This window comes from Schistocerca americana, chromosome 8, assembly GCF_021461395.2.
Source record: "Schistocerca americana isolate TAMUIC-IGC-003095 chromosome 8, iqSchAmer2.1, whole genome shotgun sequence".
In the NCBI taxonomy this organism is placed as follows: domain Eukaryota; kingdom Metazoa; phylum Arthropoda; class Insecta; order Orthoptera; family Acrididae; genus Schistocerca; species Schistocerca americana.
In genome coordinates, this window is record NC_060126.1 from 315131566 (window position 1) to 315157773 (window position 26208).

The 26208-nt window shown below is 43.2% G+C and overlaps 1 protein-coding gene across 1 annotated transcript in view; it reads right to left on the bottom strand.

The window, feature by feature from the left end:
- LOC124545795 overlaps positions 1-26208 on the bottom strand; it is a 725491-nt gene that overhangs the window by 20069 nt on the left and 679214 nt on the right. The window contains exon 3 of the mRNA XM_047124741.1: positions 2990-3152. Coding sequence (XP_046980697.1) covers positions 2990-3152 — 163 coding nt within the window. The remainder of the gene's footprint in view (positions 1-2989; positions 3153-26208) is intronic.

Genomic DNA, 26208 nt, shown 5'->3' on the forward strand with positions numbered 1-26208 from the left:
GGCAAGGATCTAGTTTCGTCCCCCGACCTGGCACTTACCCCACGTAAGTGTTCAACAGGGTAAGAAGTTCGCAATGTAAAAATTCAATCCAAACACTGAAAAAATCGACACGTGTCATAAACGAACAGTCATCTGCTACGTCATCAATGTTATTACATTTGCAAAGTACAAATTACGCGTACTTACAACAGTTTTGATAAGATCTCTCTTTAAATATTATCTTCATACGAAATTCTACTGTGCTTACTGAGTAACTCTGCGATTCCTCCAGGGCAAGAAACTAAAATCAATATTGCGCACAGATGCAGAAGTTTCTCTGAATGACGTATAAAAGGCAATGTCAGTGTGCGCTAGTCAGGCAGTTGTACCACGACAAATGCTGTGTAACACTTGGCAGAGTCTCAACTTGGGCTGCATTCTGCGTCGCAGAGGTCGGTGCCAAGAAGTTTGCCAAAAGGCGCGCCTATTCTACGTTGCGGAAAGACACACTGTCAAAGCAGCTGTTACATTAAGTGAAGTGACTGGCACATTTTCACGAATTTTCACACTCTTAAGAGCCAAAACGTCTGCCGCAGCGACGCCACGGTCGCAGTTCTACGTGTCTGCTGGCGACCATCCAGAGGGGCAGCACTGTTCACCAAGTAGTCAGCAGCTGTATGCCATGTCACACAGTTCTGTATACAAAGAACGAACGTACAGACCTTTCAGATGCTAATTCTGTGACGGATGTGAAATTCCATTTATTTTGTACAGCGCTAATACGACTGGCCCTCGTTTAATTACCGCCGTGCTTTGTAACTCATCACAGACGCATTCATAATGAATAGAGAAACCAATTAAAATTTCAAAATCTTCGATAAACTGCGAATTTTCGACTACACCACAGACTTCTTTGTTGTGAGTTTATGCGAACGACTTTTGTATCAAGCGTGAAATATATGTTTAGTTACTATCAGTGGCGATGTACAGTTAAGTAGTTGTTGTTACCAAGAAGTGCCACGCCAGAGCCTGTTTCTCCTGTGGAAACGAAGAGCACTTTAAATCGAAGGTTTAAAACGTGTTGCATGTAGTACAGCAGCAAATTTCTAAATCAGAAATGCTGTAGCCTGACAGAATTTCCGCGCAATTGGTAGTAAATGTTAACCTATGACAGAGAGAACGCTGGTAGTGAATTATTTTGCATTATTTTATGGTACGATGCTTGTTTCTGAGTGTATGACAGACTTCAAGTCCAAAGGTCCAGAATTCAATCCTCAATCGGCCCTAAAATTTCTTTCTCTGCCACTGACCACTGCTTTGGCCTTCGACAATGATTTATTAATGCGAATAACACTAAACTGCACTGTAGTACGTAGTCCATGTTAAGTTTGAAACCGTCAACAACTGGTTGCGTATGTTAGTTCTGAGGTCAAAGCAAGACAGTGATTTATTACCTCCAATAGGACTATGCCTATCAAACCAGTGTGGTATTTCAAACTTCAGCTTTCTATGTTGTTTTTATTTTCAATACTTATAACAAAGGAGTTTCGGAGTCTCGTCATAGCCTTAATAATGACCTCGTTCTTCTCCTCCTCCTCCTCCTCCTCCTCCTCCTGTTACGCGTGTCCAACGTTTCATTGCTTGTACTGAATTTCACTCCTTAAAGTTCAGAGACACCATTTCTCGTCACCAGTAACTATGCAGGATAGGAAAGGTCGATTTTGTTCACGAGCAATTGATGACGAGCAAGTAGGTATGCACATATGGCCACCCGCTGATTTCTCGTTGCATCCAAATGTCGCACGACTGTGAAATGATCACAGTCATCATATTTTCAGTTCTCGAGTACACTGAGTGGCTGACGGTGGACTGGTCTTACAGACCAGTTATCTACGAGGTGTCTTCGGAAAGTAAGGTCCGATCAATCGCGAAATGAAAACCGCAGTGAAAATGAAAAATTTTTTATTCGCAACAGTTATCCACACCTTCCAGCTACCTCTCTAAATAGTCGCCGCTCTCACATTTGTCGTGGCGTCGTACAAACCGTCCAGTACCCTCACCACAGAAAGCAGCCGCCTACGCTTTTCGCCAATTCTCTACGCTGGTCTGCCTTTCGTTGTTTGTGGCAAAATGTAGTCTTCGTAGCCATCAGTTCATGTGAGCAGAGATGAACAACGGAGGGAGCCAATTAAGGGCTGTACTGTGAGTAATCAAACACTTCCCATCGAAAACGCTGCAGGATCGTCTTCACTGCCCCTGCAGAATGCGGCTGAAAATTGTCTCAAAGAAAGAAACGCATAACATTCATGTTATGTGGCATGCATAGTTTCAAGCGATATCTCTGACCAGATCCACATACTTGGCTGGAGACACTGTTGTTTTAGGCATTTCTAAGTGATTGGTTTGCGCTCTGAACTGAAAAGAGCGACGTGAAGCGATCGACAGGCACACTGAAGACACTGCCCAATACATCTGTGGAAAGTTCCATCGGGTTATCATAATGGTTTCCATTTCGCGCCTAACCGGACCTTACTTTCCGAATACGCCTCGTATAAGACCAGAAACATACTTTTTGGACGATGATGTTTCACATGTAGGCCAGATATATTTCAAGTTTTCAAGAGACACCTCAGAACGGTTATAAGGCCGAAATCATGATTGTGTAAAATAAGTGAATAATTAACTATCAAACGGCGGAAATTTCTTTCAAATAATTCTGTATGCATGTGGTCTCCCACGAAGGAAAGATCAGTATTACAGCAGTGGGCTCTATTTTTTTCCCTCGGGTGTCCACCCGGATGCAGTCTGATATTTCGCCAGCGTATCTTGCCGCCATCTTCAGAAGATACCTGTACGTTGTCGAAATATCATGTTTCGTAAACGACTGCAGCCGGCGGTTCACACGAGAGCATGAACCATTATTCTCTGATCACTCTGCTGAATTCGCAATAACTTAAAAAAAAAAAAAAAAAGAAAAGAAAAAGAGTAGAGCACGTGCGGCGAGCGTTACCTGTGCGAGGCAGCTTGAGGTCGGCAGCGGCGGCGGCGGCGGCGCCGGCCCCCGAGGTGGGCAGCTGCGGCGAGTAGCGCGGCACGTGCAGCACCACGGGCGGCGACTGCGGCGCCTTCACGCTCAGGTCCACGGGCTCCATCTGCACCGGCGGGCCCGCCGCCTGCAACACACGCGGACGCCACCGCGTGCTCAGCATCGGTCTCGCAACTAGCGCCGTATTCAGTCGCACGAACAAGCGCGGGCCACTCAGCCGCTGCGGCCAATGCTCTAATGCAACTTTATGCGACTGCAGACACTGTAGGTGAGTATGGTACGGCCAACTGCTGACGTGCTGCCAACTGTGCTCAGCGTCTCTAAGCGATGATACTTGTTTTGTTACCAAGATTTAGATACACAGAAATTTACGAGGGATGTTCAGTAAGTAATGCAACACGTATTTTTCTCGGTCAGTTTCGGTTGAGAAAATGCGAAATCTGTTATGGGGCATCGTGGAATATTCCCGCTTCAACCCACAGTTTCATGAAGTTCCGATAAGTGGCGGCGCTATGCCTAGCCTTCAAAATGGCGTCTGTAACGGAGGTGCATTCCAAACAGTTTCTTTTGGCGGAAAACCAGCGTGGGAGATATTCACAAGCCCTTGCAGAACGACTGTGGAAACATGGAAGTGAACAAAAGCACGGTGAGTCGTTGGGCAACGCGTCTGTCACCATCGCACAACGCCGCGCTACTCCCACGTACCAGCCGACCGCACACAGCTGTGTTGGAGAAATGACTTTAACGTGTTGGATGCCACTGAACTGCAAACGAACTTCTCCTTCTCCATGACAACGCAAGGCCTCACACAAGTATGCGTTACCGAGACGAGCTCACAATATTTCACTTCATCATCCACCCTATAATCCGGATCTCGCATCTTCCGACTTCCATCTGTTTGGCTAAATGAAGGATGCACTCCGGAGGAAGGAGCACGTGGATGATAGGGAGGTTACTAACGCAGCAAGTAAGGTGTGTCGTAAAGTCGTAACACTAAACGGAGATTATGTTGAAAAGCAGGATTTTGTAGCCGAAATAGTGGGGAATAATATGATGCATTGGAATCCTGAATAAAACCAACCTTATTTCAGAAAAATATGTGTTGCATTACTTCTTGAACGCCGCCCGCCCCACCTGAACATTAAAATACGAGTACAGAGGCTTATTTGTTGTGCAGGACATACTGTCTGAAGAATACGTCACGGGAGTTGCACCAACACCTGAAGTTCAATGTAACACGGCAAGCTGTAAAAGTATCAATGAAACACCTCAAAAGCATCATGATTTTCCAAACATTTCTTCTTCTCTGGCATGCGACACACAGTATATTCATCAAGGTTTGCGTTTGGAATCCTGAGCCTATGCGTAATACCATCACAAATCTACTCAGCGTTAACTTTAAATCCAGCAGAATACTATTAGCAAGGCTGTGAAACAACCACGTCATTCTAGACGCCGCATGAAACATCTGACGAAGGCACTACTGGTGACAGCGCTACTTTGCAACTGTTTTTACAGTTCGATGAGTTAAATAAGTGATAGTAAGTAAGATGACGTTAATAACTGTCTGAATTACAATGATGTGCCCCACTAACTGTCGTTACTTTGGATTAAAATGTAGTGTTATTTTGTAAAATTCCCTATTACACAGTTCAGGCTGTGCAGTCCGCCTATGTAGCTCAGTGCTCAGCGTATCTGTCTGCTCTGCAGAGGACCGTGGTTTGATTCCCGGTATTGTGAGGTACTTCTCCTTGATGAGAGGACTGGACTCGAGTGCACTCAAACTGGTGGTGCCAACCGAGGAGCGGCTTGAATGAAAAAACAGGCTGTAAGGTCAAGAAAGCCGGCAACGGCCGGGAGAGTGTGTGCTGTCCCATGACCCTCCATACCGCATCCAAACGACGCCATTGGCAGAGGATGAGACGGTGGTCTGTCGGCGACGATTGGCTGTTTCGACCAAAACATCAAGTTTTGCAGGTGCAGCTGCAGTATAACCCACAACGGACACATTCGCGTTACAGTAAAAATTTAGACTGATCATGTCTCGTTCAAAAGCAGTGGGCTGCCAGACTTTTAAAATAAACACAATTACTCTAGGTGTATGCGGAATAGCTATGACACAACATACTACTTGTATGCGTAACAGCGTACTTTAAGCTGTTATATCTGGGAGAGGTACGTTATGCCAACACTTGCTGTCATGTTGTTTAGTTTGAAGTCTGTACATCTAATGCACTTCAGCAATGTATGATCGACCATAAAGCTTGTAGAACCCAAGTCACGACGACGTACATTTTTTGCGCACGAAAGATGAATCAAAACGGTATTACAATGGTGACAACGTTAGGAGTAATCAGTGCAAACTTTTGTGGAACTCCTTAGCACTGACGGAATAAGTTTCAGATTACGTACAGTCACAATGCATCAGGCACCAGAAGTAGTTAATGGAATTGTATGAAAGAAATCTGATGTGTTTTTGTAAGGAAGATATAGATGAATCTTTCTACAGTAGTGCTACTCATTTGTGGGCGTTATTACGTTTAGTTTTTAATTACCTGAAGATCTTGCAAGGAAACTCAGGAATGACCTGTGTATGGTTTTCATACAAATTTTCGCAGAGCCATCAAAAAAGAAATTTATGATCTTTCCACAGTGTATAACTTCATAATTAATAATCAACTTTTTCCCATGTTCAGTTGAAATAGCTGACGTTACACTGGATAGTATACTTTAACTGAAGACATGAAAAATGATGTTACCGATGCTTACGACAAAGACAAGCAATAAATGTTACGCTTCAAGTAAAAAACTACACTGCAAACATCGCAAAATAATTCAGTAAGTGTCCCGCTAGTTGTAGATGTGTGAAAATTCTCCAAAATTACATATTAATTAGCTGATGCCTATAAAACTTGATAAAGTTTATTAAGAATAATGACAAATACTAGCAGTCATGCCGTTCCCGGAAAAATTAGATTTATTTATGAAAAATAAATGTAGCACACCCACGGATAATACGCTGCCTGCCACATAACATGCAAAGAAGAATATTCCATATACACAACTAACTGACAGGCCGTGACAGCACGAAACACAGCTGCGTGTGGTTTGTTGCCTACACGCAAGGCGAACATATGAGGTATAGCCTATTAACGAGTAACAGCAATAGCCATTCCGTGCACTACCAAAAATTTGTTATATGGTGCTATTTTAGCGTCGTTTCGAAACAAAATAGATCCTGTATTATGACTCGAGTAAGTACACTATTATGACCTACCATCTAGCAAAACGACATCGTCTCATCAGTTGGGTCGGAGTTCAAGAAATACAGCAGCCATAGCGATGTAACGCAGTTGTACGTTCCAGGCTCATAAGGAACACAGAAGCTGCTTGGCAATTAGACTTACTGCAGTCTGTACAGTACTTTCCGAGGGTGTTGCTTACTTGTTCCACCATCACCTTTTCAGATACTCATAAGCTCAACTTTCTTGCTGATTTACAGCTTGAGTTACGTGGTCGTTGCACAGAATTCTGTTCTCCTATAATCCAAGGCGCTTAACTGCGAAGTACAACATCGCTAGGACGCACTAGTGTCGCTCTGTACGCCATTTACGTCTCCGCTGAACTACAACACCCTAACTCTTACTGCACATAATGATCGCGTGAACTCTCTCATCTCTGCCTGTTAGGCAGCGCCACCCGTGTTACATCCAAACGTTTACATCCTTGCATTTGTAAACTGTGCCGTTACTTAGGTGGACCGTGGCTTTTACACGAAGTGTACCGGACATTACTTCAGTTCCTTGGGGTTCCCTTCAGTAAGCTGAATAAGCAATCGTCACTAAAACGTGGACGTTTCTTCCCTGAGCCTTATTCAGTTTGAAAGAGTTGGTTTTATGTACATGTCCTTCACGTAGTTGCTTGTTTAGAGCACAAGGTAAGGTTGCATTTCAGAATAAACATAATCGGTTATTGGTCAAAGGTTTGAGCGGAGGGAAAAACAAGACACCCTAAAAATTAAACAATGGATTTTTGTCCGAATTTTCACAGGTAAATGAAGACTAGGAAAGAGGAAAACGATGTATCAAACTGACCAGCGTCAGATATAGTTTTGCATAACAGGGTTTATTTACTTGAAAGTAATCAGGGTAATTAATAAAAATAATTAGTGATTTGAGGGAAAGTGTTGTCAGAATTTCCATAGCCAAACGAAGAGCGGAAAATAGACAAATGGGTTATCAAATGGACCAGCATGAGATCTACTTTTGCAAAGTGATATATGTAATTCATAGAAAGTAATAAAGGTAATTAAGAAACAATTAATGATTTGAGGGAAATTTGAAATATATTATAACAGCTGCTGCTGGTTATGTAAATGAGGTGTCAAGATGTTCATCTCTTCAAGGCGTCGTTATTTTGCGTAAGAAAAAGTGGCACTGATGTGATATTTGATTTTTAAAATGACTTCCTTCAAATCATGTACCAGATTCAATACATTTCGAGAACAGCAGACAAGAGGAAACAAGTGAGATGTCAAAGCGTTGATGTTTTCCATTCCTAGCTATTTTGCGCATAAAAAGTTGCACTGTTTTGATATTTACCTGTCAAAACGGGTTACTTCGAATCAAGTATTCAAGTCAGGACATTACAAGAAAAGATCACGCTTTCTGAACAAAACTTGAAAATTAAAAAAATTTTAAAAATTTTCAAATGTTTAGTGAAATGATTTATCTAAAAGTAAGAAATAAAATAGCTTACAGAAGCATTTGACGTCCCTTTGTATGATGCTCAAAATCATGTGCAGCAATTGAGGAGTGCCAAAAGTTTCTCAAATGTATTTTCTCTCTTACTTTTAGACAAATCATTTCAAAAAGCAGTTGAGTGTTTTCTTTTTTCAAAATTTTTTACAGTGGAAAATATATATCTACATTTGCTGCAATTTGGTCTTTTCATTACAAAAAATCAATGACACTCCCCCAAAACGAAGTTCTTTAATAAAAGATGTCAAGTCTCCCCTCTTCTCCCGTTTGGTCACCCTTTTTTTCATCCTTTCCTTACCGATTCTTGACTCGTTCAGAGCTCCATCTGTAATGACTTCGATGTGAAGGGGGCCTTAAACCCTAATCTCCTCCTCCACCGCAGGTGTGTGTGTGTGTGTGTGTGTGTGTGTGTGTGTGTGTGTACTGATCCGTCCGGTTATTTTTTTAGAACGCTCCTTAAGAAACACGTAAGCGGACAATAATACGCCTCTTGCTGACCACGCAGATTCTACGCTTTGTTCAAAATTAGGACTCACAGCTACGTAGGAAATAGAGCGCTGAGGCTCGCACAGGACGCACGGACACGCTTTTAGGCAATCTGGATAACTGTAGCAGCAGCAATGAACTGCAGTCGCAAACCGTCATCTGCACCACAACGCCACCACCTGTCAGCAACAAGCTTCGGGCTCAGACAGCTGGCTGTCCTGTGTCGCTCTAGCAAATGGAGCATTACGCGCCACCTTTAACTCAAAGTATCTCACATTAGAGATCGCGGACGGAGTTCCGGCTTGGAGGGGATTAAAATATGACCTATGATTCAGACTTCGTTCGCATAATAAGTCCACCTATCTTCAACAAAAACAAATTCGCTGAAGTCCTCAGGAAATGCATTTTTGTTAACTTTCCGTGTACCATCTTATAAATTTGCTGTGGTGAATAAACTAAAACGAAAACATAGCTCCGCCATAGCCGGTCCCAAGCCCGGTTGAAAAAGGAAGAGGGGGAGGAGTAACACCTCATAAAAAACCTTGGTTCACCTGGCCCGGGTGATAGTACCTCGTGAGGGCCCCTTGCCAGGGACACGGTGAAGACCTCAACGGCAGTGAAGGCGGAGATGAAGATCATCGGTATGGCAGAACTGGCGGAAGAGGCAACCTTGCTTTTTGGGATATTATAAAAGCTATCGTCCAAGGTTATTTGGACAAAGGGCACGACGGTTCCACAGGTTAGTGGCGGTAACCCTACAGCGTCTGTTCCACATGTTAGTGGCGGCTGATCTATAAAACTCAGAAGTGGAACTCTGAGCTTAACCAGACTGAAATCTCAATTTCAGTCACAAACCCAGTCCAATTAAATCAACATGGATACAGCACCTTCAAAGACAAATTACCCCAGTGGGTCAAATCCCACGGTTGAAAAACCGCAAGTGGTCTATTCGGATTCTGGGGAGACCACAGAAGTGTGCATGGAGGTAAATCGGAGTACCTCAAAACCCCGTAATAACAAAATCAAACCAAAATCTAGAATTTGGCTAATGACATTTAATGTAAATTCTCTCTTAAAAATGGGAAAACTAAAAAACATTCTGGACAAATCCAGAGAACGTAAAATCAAAATTATTGCATTTCAGGAATCACGATATACAGATGAAAATCCTTTTGATTCGGAAGGATACAGGATATACAAAGGAAAAACTGGAAAACGAGCCATGGAAAATTGTCCACAATTTGGAACTGGATTTATAGTAGATACATCAATACTTGATTCAGTCACAACTTTCAAATCTTACTCGGGTCGGCTCTCCACGATGACAATAAAATCAGCTAATAAGATATACACCCTAATCAATGGACATGCACCAACTAACATCACTAACAAAAACAAAATAGAAGAAGTAGAAGAATTCTGGAACCAATTAGATAATATTCTCCAAAAAATCCCAAATAACCATGTCAAAATCCTTATGGGCGATTTCAATGCACAAATCGGTAAAGAAAAGAAATATCGATATCGGGTAGGTAAATGGTCAGGGCATACACAGACCAACCGGAATGGCATGCGACTCATTGAAATCTGCAAAAACCATTACCTATTTTTCAAATCAACATTTTTCAAGAAAAGAGCCTCGAAAACGAAAACTTGGATCTCACCTAATCCATTACTAGGTGAATATCAGTTGGATCATGTAATGATCTCCAGCGTAAATACAGTAGAAATCATGAAACTTAAAGTCCTTAATGGACTAGACCTAGATTCCGACCATTACCCAACAAAATTCTCCCTAGATGTCATTCCAGAAAAAAGAAAATTCACTAAGAAATCTCCACACCGTAAATATGATGTACAAAAGATAAATGGCAATGAACAATTTACAAAAGAAACGCAAAATTTAAAACCACAAAATTGGCAACAACTGGAAGCAGGACTTTTAAATGCAGCTGAAACTGTAGCACCGCAAACAAGAACAAGTAAACACCCATGGTGGACAGATGAGTGTGACCAACTGATAAATCTCAGACAACAGGCGTGGCAAAATTGGTTGTGCAACAAAAATCAAAAGACCCTGGAAGATCTGAAAGATACAAGGAAAACAGTCACAAAAGCAATACGAACAGTCCGTAAACAACATGAAGACAAAAAATTGCAAGACATAGAAAATGATTTCAAGAAGAACAATTCCCGAAATTTCTACAGAGTATTCAAAAACAAAAATTAACAAAGTACTCTCCTCCATCACTCCAGTTCAAAAATGACCATGGGGAAATTGCTCATACCAACACCGAAAACTGTGAAATTCTTGCAAAATACTTTTCTAAATTACTGAATTGTGAAAAGCCTGCAGAAAAATTTGAGTTCCATCGTACACAACGAAACCCAGACTCAAAGCCACCAAGTTTACAAGAGATTAAAGAGATAATTCAGTCACTGAAAAATAACAAAGCATCAGGAGAAGACCAAATCATCGCAGAATTATGGAAAAATGCAGGAGGAAATCTTATTGCAAAACTCAAAGAAATTATACATGAAATCTGGAAAACTGAAAAAATCCCCACAGATTGGAAGACTGCAATCATACATCCTCTGTACAAAAAAGGAAGTAAAACAGACCCCTACAACTATCGTGGAATCTCTTTATTGTCAATAACATCCAAAATTCTGTCTAGAGCCCTACTAAACCGCGCAGAACCTCAGCTGGATTCAAAACTAGGCCAATACCAAGGTGGGTTCAGAAAAGGTCGATCTTGCGTAGAACAAATCCTTAACTTGAAAAACTCAGTGAAATATTTACATAGTACTTCAAACAAAAGTTATGTCATCACGTTTGACGACTTTAAAAAAGAATCTCTTTTTGAAGTATTAGGAGAATTTGGACTAGATCAAAAGACAACAAACATCATAAAAGAAACACTCAACGGAGACCAAATCCAAAGTAAAATTTATGGGAGAATTGAGCACAGAATTTGAAATAGACACAGGAGTACGACAAGGGGATGTACTGTCCCCAGTGCTCTTCAATTGTGCTCTTGAAAAAGTTGTTAGAGATTGGAAGAAAGCAGGTGCACCAGCACACAGACTGGGACCAAGACATAAGGGCATAGAATTACACTGTTTAGCATTTGCTGATGGCATGGCACTGATCGCACAAGACATTACTGATGCACAGAAACAGCTAGAATTATTACAAGAACAGGCAGCTAAAATAGGATTACAAATTTCATTTGAAAAAAACAAAGTTTATGACTGACGTGAAAGATGCACCTTCTGATCTCAAAATTGGTAATAACTACATATCTCGAGTAAAAGAATTTAAATATTTAGGTGAATGGATTGCAGAAAATTGTAATGAAAAGAAATCTGTCAGATCAAGAGTCCAGAAAATAGAGACGGCGTTTCAGTTAACAAAAAACATTTACAACAAAAAGAGTCTCTCGTGGAACTGCAAAATACGACACTACACAACAGTAATTAGACCCGAAGCTCTCTACGCATCTGAGACACTAAACCTTCAACACAGAACACTAAAAGAGGAATTAGAAGTGAAAGAACGTAAGATAATGAGGAAAATCCTAGGACCAAGAACTAAAGATGGGGTACATTATCCAAAACCCAATGCAGAAATATATAAAAATATCTCCAAAATAACAGACACAATGCGCATGAGAAGAATCCAATTCATGGGGCACTTAGAAAGAATGGACTCAAACAGGTTAACGCACAAAATCCATACATTTTTAAAGAACAAAACTACAAGACCGAATTGGTACAAACAGACGGAAAAAGACCTGAGAGAATTAGGGTCTCCAAATCTACATGATAGAAATTAAATCAGAAAAATCACAAACACACGGGGTTTTGAGGAAGAAGAGAGAAAAACTAACCAACATACATGGTCTACGCAACGAAAGCTAGCCCATTCGTTGTTTATGAAGGAATACTGGGCGAAAAGGAAGGCCAACAAATGTTGATTACGCGTGGTCCTAAGTGATCCATCCGCGAAGAAGAAGAAGAAGAAGAAGAAGAAGAAGAAAACGAAAACATGCTCCTGCCCTTCTAGTGCTCTGAAGACGAGCGACATAGCTCCTACGTAGCACAGATTACACTCGAAAAAGGCGAGGGACGTCAGTCGCTTCTCAGCTTTGTAAATGTATTCCAATGTTTGCCTTAAAGCTAACCTCTGTGCAAAATTATTTTATTCTACTAGCATGAGTATACACAGACAATATTTTTTCACTCGTATTGGCTGAAAACGGTTATAGATAACATCGTGTGTTGCTTCGCGGCGTGTAATTCCTCTTTGTTACCTCGCGTCGCGCTTCAGAATGTCAAAGACTCTGCTATTACCATCAGCTGTTGTCGGCTACAAAAATCTTATTTTCAAGACAGCCTTAGATTAAAGTAATGAAAAGGGGTAGCTAAACATCTAGCTGCCCAGAGACTGAAACTTCCGTTTTGCTTACGAGATCATTTACTATTTGTGAAATTGGAGAACACAGGACTATTTGACAACACAACACAAAATGACTGCGTCCAATGTGAATGACAGGCCAAAATTAGGAGTGACAGAGAAGATGAAACCTGCCTGTATTTTGGATTATATAAAAGCAAGGCTGGTGTGGACCTTAGCTACCAGCTAACGGGCTACAACCGTTTTGAGAGGAAGCAAATAAAGTGGTGGGATAGACCTTATCTCACATTTTTATGACGATGATTGTAAATTCGTATGCAAAATTTGAAGCCTACTAACGAACATCTTGTTGAATTCGTCAATGAATTGGCAGCGACTTTGACGAACAAAGGATGCCAGATAGAATCAACTTGCAATCAACATAGTTCATCTGTGAACAGAGCCCATGAAATACATTTTTTCTAAATTGATTTCGGCTACAGAAATGTCAAAATGTCCTCCGAAGGGAAATAAGTTCTGTGCAGAACGAAGCAACCCAAAATCTGGGACAGTGGCAAGGCACTATACGAATGTGTAACGTACGACTTGGCTTTTACAAAACAATGTCGCTGCCCGCGCTAGACGAAGTGTCGCTCCTAAAGTACTTGTTCTGGTGGCGTAGCGCGGAATGCCGTGGCTGCTGCGGCAGCTGCGGCGCCACGGCCACACGCGCGGCTGGAGCCCTGCCAGCGCGGACACGCGCGCCGCATCCGCCTGCAGCTACTCGTGCGTGCGCCTCCGACATTCCCCGTGTCTCTGAGCACACGACTGGTGCGAACCGCGCCGCTGAATACCAGACGAACCTCGTGCTCTCCGCCGAGATAAAACACTGCTGTCCACTAGAGCGACAATTGTAATGGGGCCTCTCAGGAATACCGACCACCGACCCCGACGTACAGCTATATAATGGCGGACGCTGCGTGAAACCTTAAGTAACGGTAGTGTGTTTGGTCAGCTACTCTGTTGCAAAGCATAAAGCCATTCGCTGCACGGGGTTGTCCTTTACACTGACGGGAGAGAACTCATCGGAGGCTGAAATGGTGCTACAAAAACACAACAGGGTGTCTCGTATATCTTGACAACCCCAAATAACTTTTTGTCCACAAGCAGAATAAAAAAAATCAAGCAAATGACGTTTAGCTACCAGGGGGACATTAACCAGCATGCCTCGCTTTCTTGTAAATTTGTTCATTACGAGGGTATCAAAACTAGCACGTCTTTTTTTAATTAGCACTTTGTACTCTTTATTCGGTAATCGACTTCCTCTCCTTCCTAATACCTGTTCTAAAATGTACCACAGTGTTCCATTCACATAAACAAGACGTTATTAAAAACGCAACACAAAACTGACCTACTCTTCCATACCAGCATGTCGTTCAGGATCCCAAAATGACGTAACTCGTCCACTTGCTGGAGCTGTCATTCAGTCAACCATATTCAGTAGATAGTTTTGAGAGAGTACAATGTACATCAACCAAAACAAGGTAGAAATGCTAATTATCTGTGAAGAATGTAAGTTAGCAGAACACTAACTGATTCATTTTCTTATTTAAAGTAAGCAAAGGCAGTCTTCGATTAAAAACTGTATCACCGTTACTTACAAGATTCTTTCAGCTCACTTCTCTCAGCATCTTCGTGATACTTTTCCATGCGTCACACAAATCTGTGCCAATATGTGCTGCCCTTCTTTGTGTCCGTTCAAAACACTCTGTTAGTGCTAACTGTTACGAGCCTCGCACAGCTCATCAACGTTCTACGTGTGTCGCTCAAAGTGTCTCGTATGCAGACTGATAGCATTTCCCTAGTATTCCACCAATGAATCGCATTCTGCCACCTGCTGTACCTAAGGCAGAGCCTATGTGATGGTTCCGTTTTATATCCCTACAAACTGCAACACCCAGGTATGAGTTGACCGTTTCCAACTGAGATTCTTTTTTGATATTGTAGTCACAGACATGCAACACTCACCGTCGCCAGGAGCACCTCCGAAGATGTCCCGCGTAGTTCTGGACGAAACGTCAGGAACCGAAAAGTTTCTTCGACCACGGTCACACAGCCCTTTAAGATTCATCAATAACTATGACATCCGGTCGTGAAAGCCTACACTGTATGTTCAGAATATGCGTTATAGTGTATCAGAAAATTCTCATTAGTACCTTGAAGAGCCGCTGAATAATCTCAAGACTGGTATTTGGTGGGCAATATCTGGTATCCCCATCGTTACATGATTATTTCACCAAACGTAATTCAAGCCGGTATGTACAGGAACTGTTTAACATATGTGTGGATCAACTAATAGAACGACTTTACGGAAATTTTCAGCAAGAAGAAGCAACATTCCCCACGACTATGGGCAGAGACAGTCTCCTGGTTACTCTTGCCTGATCTCTCTCCCTGTGGGGCAATTTGAAGGGTTAACTGCACTCAGATAATCTTCACGCACTGGAGAAGCTACAGCGGAACACTGAAAACGTTACTACTGCAATCCCCCAGGTAGAGCTGCTGTGCCTGTCTAACAATGTGATAAATCGAGCACAGTACAGCATGGACGTCGGCGGTGATCATTTCCAGCATCTTCTGTGATGTCTACTGAGAAGAGTCAAGCCTGCGTCAGTCTTCTCGTAAATATTTTACGGGCCAGTTTTATTTTTTTCACCCTGTATTTGTGGAATTCCAGTTGATGATGACTCCATGACTATCGAAACGCATGGTGGATTTGAATAAATTGTAGCTAAAGCAGAAAATCGATGTTATGTTTGTAATATTTACTGCTGTAGATCCTCACAAACAGTCTATTACGAATGAAGTATTTTACCAAGAAGCAACTTACAGCCAGAAACCATTGGAGAATTTTACATGTTGTTTACGTATCCTCGTCTGAATCAGGATCAGGAACAGGCAAAGAGGCACAGACGGTAATAAGTAACGCCCGGAATTACCTAAGTCACGTGGATCCAACCGTTGAATTCTTCCGTAGTGGTACTTTTGGTAGTAAAAACAAGTGTTGTTAAGTCATATTGGGCGACATTAATTGCCATCAAATCTATAAGGGGGAACAGGACAACGTGCGGGTGGCTGAAAATCAATTTAACCAGCGTCTCATCATCTACTGACAGAAAATAATGCCCTTTACATAATACTACTGAAACACAGTCTACCTGCATTTTTCACATAATCAGAAGTTATCCTTACACTGTACGGCATCTCTATTATAGGAAATTTGATACAGGAACTGAAACAACAGCTGTACATGAATGCAACGCAAGAAATAACAACAATACAAAATTATTGATTGGCGATTCCATAGAGTGCCGTGTGCACAACGATCATGTACGTGAAATTAGAAAGAAGGTCAGCGTTGGCCGTAATATTGATAGTTTATTGACAGCAAAATCGATTGTCAATCACATAGTGATCATCTTCAGTGCTGTGGTGTACAAATAAAACTCATAGGCACTGCTGTCAAGATAGTATCAGTAACCAAAGCTAAGAAACTATCATAACTATTATAGTTATATAATTATAATATTATAGTTATATAATTATCATAGTTATTATTCCCACCTCAGGTACTATCCGGAGCTTCTATCAGCCAACAGAATAATTTGGCTACCGCTTTTCAGACAAATGATCTGACATGAGGTGAATATACAATATAGAACGTACCCTAATACTGTGAAATAGGCAGTATTATGGTCGAATGGTACAAGTGCGTAACTGTGGTTCGATAACCATTTCAAACACTACTAAGAAAATTTTTGCTAACATCTTTAAGTGAGTATTACATTAAAATATAATTTTGGTAATCAACTATTACCCAAAAACGCTTTCACAACCAGAATCGTAGGTGGCAAAAATTTTACGAGACAATAACTTCCTCGTTATCATCGAGCATTTATAGGATCGTGCAGGCGAGCTCAGTATCCCGGCAACTCTACAGGTATGAAGCGAACCCGGACTCATTCGACCAGCCTCGCGCTGTGCTGCACTGAAATCGGAGCACGAGGTCGCAGACATCAGTATACAATGGCGTATCGATCTTAGCATAACTTTCCAATTGAAATAAAGGCGTAATGCAGTCGGTAGCGCTTGAAAAATGCGCCGCGCTATTACAATACAACGGTTCCGCCGTCCCACTTGCAAAGTAAAGAAGTCGAGTGCTAAAGAGTGAACTCCTACTCGATTTACTTTGCTAGCGGCTTGTCGACAACGTCACGACTGATACATGGAACAAGGCTTGTCACAACACATCAGCCTTTGCCAGCATATCCACGACATTAACCACTACGTAGTTCGTTCTGTAATTCCAACTGGTAATACCAAGGGTTCATCTAAAAATGCCCTACATTATAAGGGAAAGTGGCATTTACATATGCAATAAAAGCATGTTTGTATCGCCATGGTTGAAGTTGCATTTCTCTGCTCTCCACATATAGTGACTGCAGCAGCAGCAGCAGCAGCAGCAGAGTAACACAAGTTGCAATATGCTTTCCTCGATTACTGAATTGCCTCTTTTAGGTCCCACTCAACTTCATGAATTACCAACAGTTTGTGCAGAAAAGCCTCTGCGGTAAGAACAACAGCGACCAGTCACGCTGAGCGCTAATATTACTGAAATTCACCTCAGCTGTATTGGTGATTTCCATTAATCATTAAAATTAGTACAACAGTGAATGTCTTCTATGAAGCCGGAGAAGGCGACCCTCTTCTAAGAAGCCGGAGAAGAGAAGCCTTTTACTCTATACCCTAGCAATTCCCACAAAGGGCGTGCTGTTATTCCGTTCCAAAACCGTATTACAACTACATGAAAACATGCTTAAATATTACAATTTCGTCACCAGTATGATGTTGCCCAGTAGCGTAGGTAAATAGCAGTGTTATCACAACTGCAGTAATATATATTCTTGCCCAATTTATGTTACAAGTGTAATCTTTAAATCTCATAAAAATGCTGATACGGTTCATAATGAGTCTCGAGCGGTTTAGTTCCCCTCCTTCTTCCAATCTGCCCTTGTCTTCAGTGTCTAAGGGTCTCGATGCTTGTGAAATGTTAACTCTAACTTACCTTCCTTCCTATTGTCAGTAAATAACAGAAATTTAAAAAAAATGATCGTTGTGAGCGATATGAGGCTTCTAAGCCGAACAGCGCAGCACAAGCCAAGTTCTTGTAGCCTCTTCCGGAGAAATCAAATGAGCGCAGACCGGCGCACTGAGCGCCAGGCCTGGCGGGAAAGCGTTTAACTCGAAGCGTAGGTCCGCCGGCCGTTTTATAACTTGCGAATGGCCCTATTAGCTACGCGCGCCCTCACGTAGGCGCGATCGTAAAAGAGGCCGCCTTTTATATGTGACATGCTGCTCAGCACTAAAACTGGAATACCTTCTATTTATTTATTTTTCCTTCGCAAAAAGGCTACGCATATGCAGGTTGCACACAGTACCGAAGTTTAGTTGCCTCGCAACATGATGGGAAAAAATGTTGAAAGCATAACAGCTGATGCAGGCGAATTAACGAGATTGGAAAAGGTGGAAAAAAGTGAAGAAGCCATTTCCCTACCTACAGGGGCAATGGTTAAGTCTCGATAATTTTCTTTAAGTAATGGAAGTGACCCCGATGTAGTGAGAAAAATGTACTTCATTAAATTTAACTCATCAGATATGCAGAAGAAAAATACATAAGCTAGAAGACAACACCTCTCAAGCATAACACAGCACAGTGCGAAACACCCAGTACTAACTGCCTATTGGCTTCTGTCTCGGGTTCTTCGGCCGACGTTCATCTAATGGTCTTTCTGACGTTTCGCCAGCACGAGTGGCTGGCATTGTCAAAGCTTCACCCTCCATTGCCGGTGGTGAACTGGAGCCGAGCTCGCGGCCGCAGACTATATGTACCTGGCGCGCCAACGTCCGAGGGCTTCTCCGCGGTCATTTCCGGTGCGGTTCTCCTCTTGCTACCTGCGACGGTCGTTCGCTGCAGTACGGGAAGCCAGGATCCGTTTCCTTAAGGCTTTCCTCTTTCTTGTTGAAACTGTTCGCGTGTTTTTGTATTTCTACAGCTTCTCTAAACAAGTGCGTGTGATAGTGCTTCTCTACAGCCAGAACTTCCGTGTCGGCGAATTTTATTACGTGGTCGGTCTCATTCAGTGCGTGATCTGCCACGGCCGATTTCTCCACCTGCCCCAACATGCAATGTCGCTTATGCTCTTTGATCCTGGTGTTAATGGATCGTCCAGTCATTCCGACATAAACTTTTCCGCATGTGCATCGTATACGGTATATTCCCGACATTGCAAGTGGGTCTCTTTTCTCCTTCGCCTATCTAAGACACTCTTTGATCTTCCTTGTCGGTTTGAAAATCGTCTTTACGCCATGTTTGCGCAATATACGGCCGATTCTGTCCGTCACTCTGAGAATGTATGGCAGAAAGGCCGTACCCGATATTTCTTTTTCTGGTTCCTTACTTCGCCGAGTGTTTGGCTCTGTTACACTTCTAATGTAATTTGTGGAGTACCCATTGCTCCTCAGAACAGTTTCCAGGTGTTGCATTTCTCGTTTGAGGTGTTGCGGCTCACATATTCGTCCTGCTCTCGTTACGAGCGTACTAATCATGCCTCTTTTCTGGCTCGGGTGGTGGTTTGACAGTTTGTGCAGGTATCGGTCCGTATGTGTCGGTTTTCGATACACGCTGTGTTCCAGGTTTTCGCCGTCCCTTGTGACCAGCACATCTAGAAATGGCAGTTTCTTGTAGTAGAAAAAGACAAGAAACTGCCATTTCTAGATGCGCGGGTCACAAGGGACGGCGAAAACCTGGTTCGAATCCTGCCTCGGGCATGGATGTGTGTGATGTCCTTAGGTTAGATAGGTTTAAGTAGTTCTAAGTTCTAGAGGACTGATGACCTCAGATGTTAAGTCCCATAGTGCTCAGAGCCATTTGAACCATTTGATTGATTTGAGTAACATTCTGGACTACATTTATCGGACGTAATCGAGAGGCCAGCACGTCCACAACATCCTGCACCGGCAGCACTGTCGCAGTTGTGAACGGCTATAGAGGAAGAATAAGTCAGTATTTCTGCAGAGGACTTCCAACTTGAGTCAATGACACGTAGAGTTGCTGCACTAAACCGGGCAAAAGGAGATCTGACACGATATTAGGCGAAGGCATCCCATGACTTTTATCACCTCAGAATAAACGGATTAGAAGATGATCGGTAATAACAATTTACTAAGTCATTTTGAAACGGACCACTCTGGCATTCGCATTTAGCAATTTAGACAAACCACAGAAATCCTAAACATGGATGGCCGGATATTGATCTGAATCGCACTTTGACTCTCAAATAGGTGTGCATGACTTTACCACTGTGCCACGCAGTTCGATGCCAATTTCTCACATCGAGTTCACTTGATGCGCATCAAAATAATTTCAGTGTTTGGGTAAGACTTTGCCCTTTCCTTCGAGAAGATTTTCCATGGCGTCAGCGGGCAATTCTCAGGATACTAGATTCGAAATAAGAAGAACAGGAAGCAAGTCTAAAGGCAGAACATAATTAACATGTTATTGGTGCATTAATATTTCCCAAACCCTAAGTCAAATGTCACATTAATTCTATGATTTGCTATTTTTAGAATAAAGTATCATAAATCATAAATTCTAAGTTATTTAAAAGTGTTAACTCTGCACCTCCGACTGTCCGCATTACATTATTCCTCAATGGTTACTGTTAGAGTTAAATACATAATTTGTGGGCATCAATACTCCTCTTCTAGTGTGGCCCAGTAAAGTAAAGGGTTGTCGGACAGCCCTGCTCTAAGCCACGTAACGGAATTAATATAGAGGCAATAAACTGTGCATGTTGTTCTTCGTGGAACTAAAAGCTTGTTGAGTCTCTTTGTTTTACCTACCATGCAGAGGCGTTGACATTCTTTCCGTTCCCCCCCGTCGGAGGTTCGAGTCCTCCGTCGAGCGCGCGCGCGTGTGTGTGTGTGTGTGTGGGGGGGGGGGGGGGGGAGGTTGCTGTTCATAGTGTAAGTTAGTTTAAGTAGTCTGTAAGCTTAGGGAACCGATGACCTAACACAAATTTTACTTTCTCTCCGTAGATTCGAGGACTTTCATTGGAACCATTGGTCAATTAAGTAGAGAGAGCAAGCAATGTATTGTATCTTACACACCAGCAGGTATCAACAAAGCGGTATAGGGGTCGTGAATAAAATCATGAATACTGCTGTATAGCTTTCGCGTATTAAATATTTTGTTGGAATACGATCACGCAATGATGTGAAATTACGTGCGCCTCGCAATATCTGGACTATACGGAGGGCGGAAACGAATATAAGCCACGTAAAATAAAGTAATTTTTAAAATATTTACCTCAAGGCGCTTTTATCCCGAGTATACTTAACTATGGGTGCACGTATCCGTAATTCAAAAGCCGACTGCAGGACAGTTCGTTGCAGCATTGCCATATTTTATACGTGAAGTGAGTCCAAATATAACGCCCCCTTTGGAGGGCGCACTGCTGTCAATTACGGCCGAGTAGCTGTCTCGTAACTCATCGCCGGTTTCCAGGATACGGCGTGGCGGGACGGAGCAAGGTCCCCCTCTAACGAGGCCCTCGACTGCTGAGAAAAACGTGATGATCAGCTGCGCGCCAAACGCGAGTTACTAGCGGCAGAGGCGCAAGATGGCGGGGCCAGCCACGGCCGATGGCCGAGGATGTGCCAAAGCTGCACCGGCGGCTGCAGCGTGATAGACGAAGAATGTGATCAAGTGCCGAGGACACGATCACGCACTCCTGCAATGGTCCCCAGTACCAGAGACCGCACATCGAAACCACAGTAACTCCTTATTAGCTATTAATGAAATTTTACGTTGAATGCGTTTCGAGGTAATAACTGAAGTTTGTAAACAGTAATTAAAATTCATTTTTGCATGTAATCAGTGATACCGGCGAGACAGGTGTATGTGTTGATACATTAATTGTAACCTCAGTGGCGAAGTACCGCAATAAAAAATGTACCATCTGACACTTGTGTGCATTTAAGTTATTCTGTCCTGAACCCTTTTGGATCAACCCTTGGTACCAGACTTCCTGCTGTTTATCGTCGCGTTACTGTGACGTGAAGGCCAATTCTTTTCTTCGGTATGACTGAAGCTACAGTTACTGCGCCAAGAAGGTTTGCAGCAGACGAAAAAAGAAATATTCGGGTTCAACGCCCCGTCGACGCCGAGGTCGCTAGAGAGGGAGCACAAGCTCGGTTTGGGAACGATGGGAGGGAAATCGACCGTTCCCTTACAGAGGAACCATCCCGGCATTCGCCGTAAGTGATTTAGGGGAATAATGGAAACTCTCAATACAGACGGCCATAAGGATACATGAACCGCCGTTCTCTCGACTGCCAGTCTAGTGTCTTACAATTGCAGCACCTCGCTCGATCGCAGCAGCCCTGACATGGCGGATGGACGGCGTGAGTCTAGTGGTGCTTTCCCTGCCATTAGGTCGTCCGTCGCGGCACGTGAGAGTGTATAGGCGGAGGGTCTTCCTGCACCATGAATTATGGACGCGGGCAGCGACCACGATCAGCATAGCGACCGCAGGTGCCCGTTTCGGTACCTGGGAGTGGAGTCGCTGTCTTTCACGAGTACCAGTGTAATCTGCAGAACTAAGGTGGGGAGAAACCTAGGCTTCCGTTTCGCATAGCCCTGTCGTTACGTTACGGACTCAGAATAAAATTTAAAACTGGTGATGGTCAACTGTTGAAAGAACAATTCATGGCACCATATTTCTTACACCAGAATATAATGTTTGACGTCTCCTTAGAAATACCATGGATTTTTAAGAAAGCTTACGGCCCAATGGCAGTGTCTTAACACTCTTTTTTCACTCTTTTTTTGAAATTTCATTCACAATTTTCCGCATGTGATTACGTTTGTAAGGGAACCACCAGCAAAAGGAAGACGAAGACTGAGTACCTTGATTGTGATAAATCGCGTTGTATTCTATACTTTGTCGAGACAAAGGACTGAGTTACGACAAAGGAAATAATGGATTCAAACCCAATCTCATAATTGAACATATTTATGATAGGAAGCTCTGCGCACAGGCTGCAACGACAGAGGACGTTCCACATCCTCAGATCTTGATAAGAGATAGCCAACGCACGCAAACTATACAGAGAAGCGTGTGCTTCTTCGACACATACTCCACGTTACCTAGGATTCAGGTATATTTTCAAATTCTATACGATGCATCGGCAATCAGATCATCTTCCAGACGCCTTCAGGCAACAAAATCCCATTCTTAATCACTGCTGAAGGTCAGAAACTCAGCGACAAGAAATTGCAAAACGTGACGAATAACTGACCGGCGTGGATGAATTTCTGCTTTTGGGTAAGTGCACGCCTACGATCGGAAGGAAATGCTCTGGAGGTGCCTGTCTTAACTGGATACTGAACAGCGGTAAGCATGGTGTTTTCCAGTTAACAAAGCAGTTAGAGATGGATAGATGAAGTCTGAAACTCAGACGAAAGTCAAACCATGTAGGGGTTCAATTTACTAGCGACAGAATATTATGCAAGTTTCAGGTTGCTACATCATTTTCAATCTGTACTTAGTACACAAAGGGCGCACGTCTCCTTGCCAAGTTACATCTCAAGTTCGACATTATAGATCTATAGCACTGGTAAACCAACCTGTAAAGTTTCCTCTAGTGGAGAATACACAATTCCCGTCAGTACTCATTTCTGAAATGCTCTTTTACGGACAATACTCATGCTGGGTTTCGCAACACATACTTACTTGTCACACAATGGAAGAAACACAGAGATACATCGTGTTTCAAAATGAATGACCTGATTTTAAAACAGTCTATTTATTGATAAAACCATATCACAAACATGGGATGTACTGAAAAATACTCGCAAAATCTTAAACTTTTAACTATGTTATTCCAAATTCTCTGTAAGTCCACCAGCAGCAGCAGTGCGAGCAACTTCTACACGATAGCTAAATTCGTCATAAACCGTACACACTGTGTCTACTTTTCCGCAAGTTATGGCAGCTGTTATTCTGTTCTTCACTTATTCTATGTCACGAGGTAAAGAGGAGACGAACACAGTTACTTTCACATATCTCCACAAGAAAAATTCGCATGGGGTCATGTCCGTCTATCCTCGTAGCCAAGAGTACAGGGCAGAGTCTCGGGGTCCAGTGCATCCTATCCAGCGTTGGGGCAGAGTAGCCTACTATTGAGAAAGGGACGTACGTTGCTTTGCCAGTGTTATAGAGCTCCATCCCGTTGGAAAATGAAGTAATCGGAGTCCTCCTGCATCTGTGGAAAAAGTCAATTCTGTACCATTTGAAGACAGTTCATTCCAGTCACTGTGTTTTCCTAAAAAACGAAGGGACCATACTGCAAACTGAGAAGACGCACCGACTGATATTCAACGCCGATTTTCTGAAACTCTAAGCCATGCCCATTTAAACGGTACACATTTCCTTCCCGGCACGTCCCATGTTTCGTAATTATAACCATCCAAAATCAAGTCATTCTTTATAAAATACTCTGCATTATACGGAGATGTGATATACATACGATGTTATTCATATAAACGTAAGTTATACTAATGTAATAGCCGCGCAGGATTAGCCGAGCGAACTAAGGCGAACTAAGGCGCTGCAGTCATAGACTGTGCGCCTGATCCCGGCGGAGGTTCGAGTCCTCCCTCGGTCATGGGTGTGTGTGCTTGTCCTTAGGATAATTTAGGTTAAATAGTGTGTAATCTTAGGGACTGATGACCTTAGCTGTTAAGTCTCATAAGATTTCACACACCTCTAAACATTTTTTTACTAATGTAATAACTCCATCGAAAGAAGTGCACACATCGCTGACGGTTGCTTACATTGTAAACAAGAAATCTATAAACACATATTTAGAATTCCTTATTGTACAAAAAATGGTTCAAATGGCTCTGAGCACTATAGGACTCAACTTCTAAGGTCATCAGTCCCCTAGAACTTAGAACTACTTAACGTAACTAACGTAAGAACATCACACACATCCATGGCCGAGGCAGGATTCGAACCTGCGACCGCAGCGGTCTCGCGGTTCCAGACTGTAGCGCCTAGAACCGCTCGGCCACCAACGGCCGGCTCTTATTGTACAAACCGCAGTAAACAAGTAATTAGGCTGCTACGGGAAACGGAAGCTTTTTTTTTATTCTCAATGTGAAAAATAGCATATAGGCCTATACGCAGCAGCAAGGTTTCCCCCAAACATTAATTGATAGATAAACCACTTTGTTTCTGCTTTATGCTTCTACCGACGCGTCCTCTTCATTTAAAGAAGGAACGTCAGTAAGCTGAGAAGGAGGTGGCCGCTATCTCTGTTCTTTGGACAGTTCATCGCTCATAGGTAGCGCCCAAGACAAGTGGAGCTGACGCTCAAGCACTGGGCCTGCTGCCTTCTTGGTAGGGTCAGGTACACGTCCTTACGTCAGATTGGCCTCAAGATGAGGAGCAACCACAATAATGCTCCATGCAGATGTTACACTTATCTTGCACGATAATTCGGACACAGAGAAACTGGGATCCGTTTCTGGTTAGAATACAATTTAAACGCGGAAGCGAAGCGACCTAATCTTACGCTACGCCAGTGTTGTATTCTATGGTGGAGGGCGCCGGCCGCTTTTCGTTGCCCGCTGCCAGCGGCGGCCGGACGGCAGCGGGCAGTGACACGCGCCCTATCAGATGGCGGTCGCCGGCGGCGGACACGTGCGGGCAGCGGCCGCGTCGCGCGTTTGCCATGCAGATGAGTGTTTGCACGCGCCGCACACGTCGCCGTGCGGCCACCGGCGGCGGCTCCAGCACCGTCCAGATAACTCCGGCTCTCCCCAGCAATCGTGGGCCGGCATCTGCCGCGCCTGAGCCATCGGGGCTGCTTCTTCGGGCGTGAGATTCCTCATCATTTCATTCGGAGAACTGTGCCGTGATGGACACGGCATTGTACCGTCGGTGTCCGCACGGCATTGCAATTTTCCGGCAATTGCGTCAAGGGACTCTGTCGAGCCATACGGAGGGGCGCAGTTGTGGCTGCTCGACCGCAGGCGGGCAGTCTCTCAGGCTGGGGTGGGACAGAACGACGTGGAACAGTTGCAGTTGGGCGAGAGCACCGACCTTGCCTGCCTACCAACTTCGAAACTTGCCTGCCGATCACGTTCGCAGTTTGCTGAATGTGGTGGGAACTCGTCACCACAGCTATGTCACCAGTAGTTCCGAAATAGCTACCAATAACTTGCAAGTAGCTTTCCGAGCGCGCTGACAAGTTTCATTGGTATTTTGAAGAAATCTTGTGTGGTACTCTATCTGCAATTTTTGAAAGTTTTTAATTGGTGGTTACGCCTGATTCCATTGTTATGATTGGACCGTAGTGCCTGATAATTATTGCGAAATTCATTTCTTTCTCATAAATATTGTGAAGCA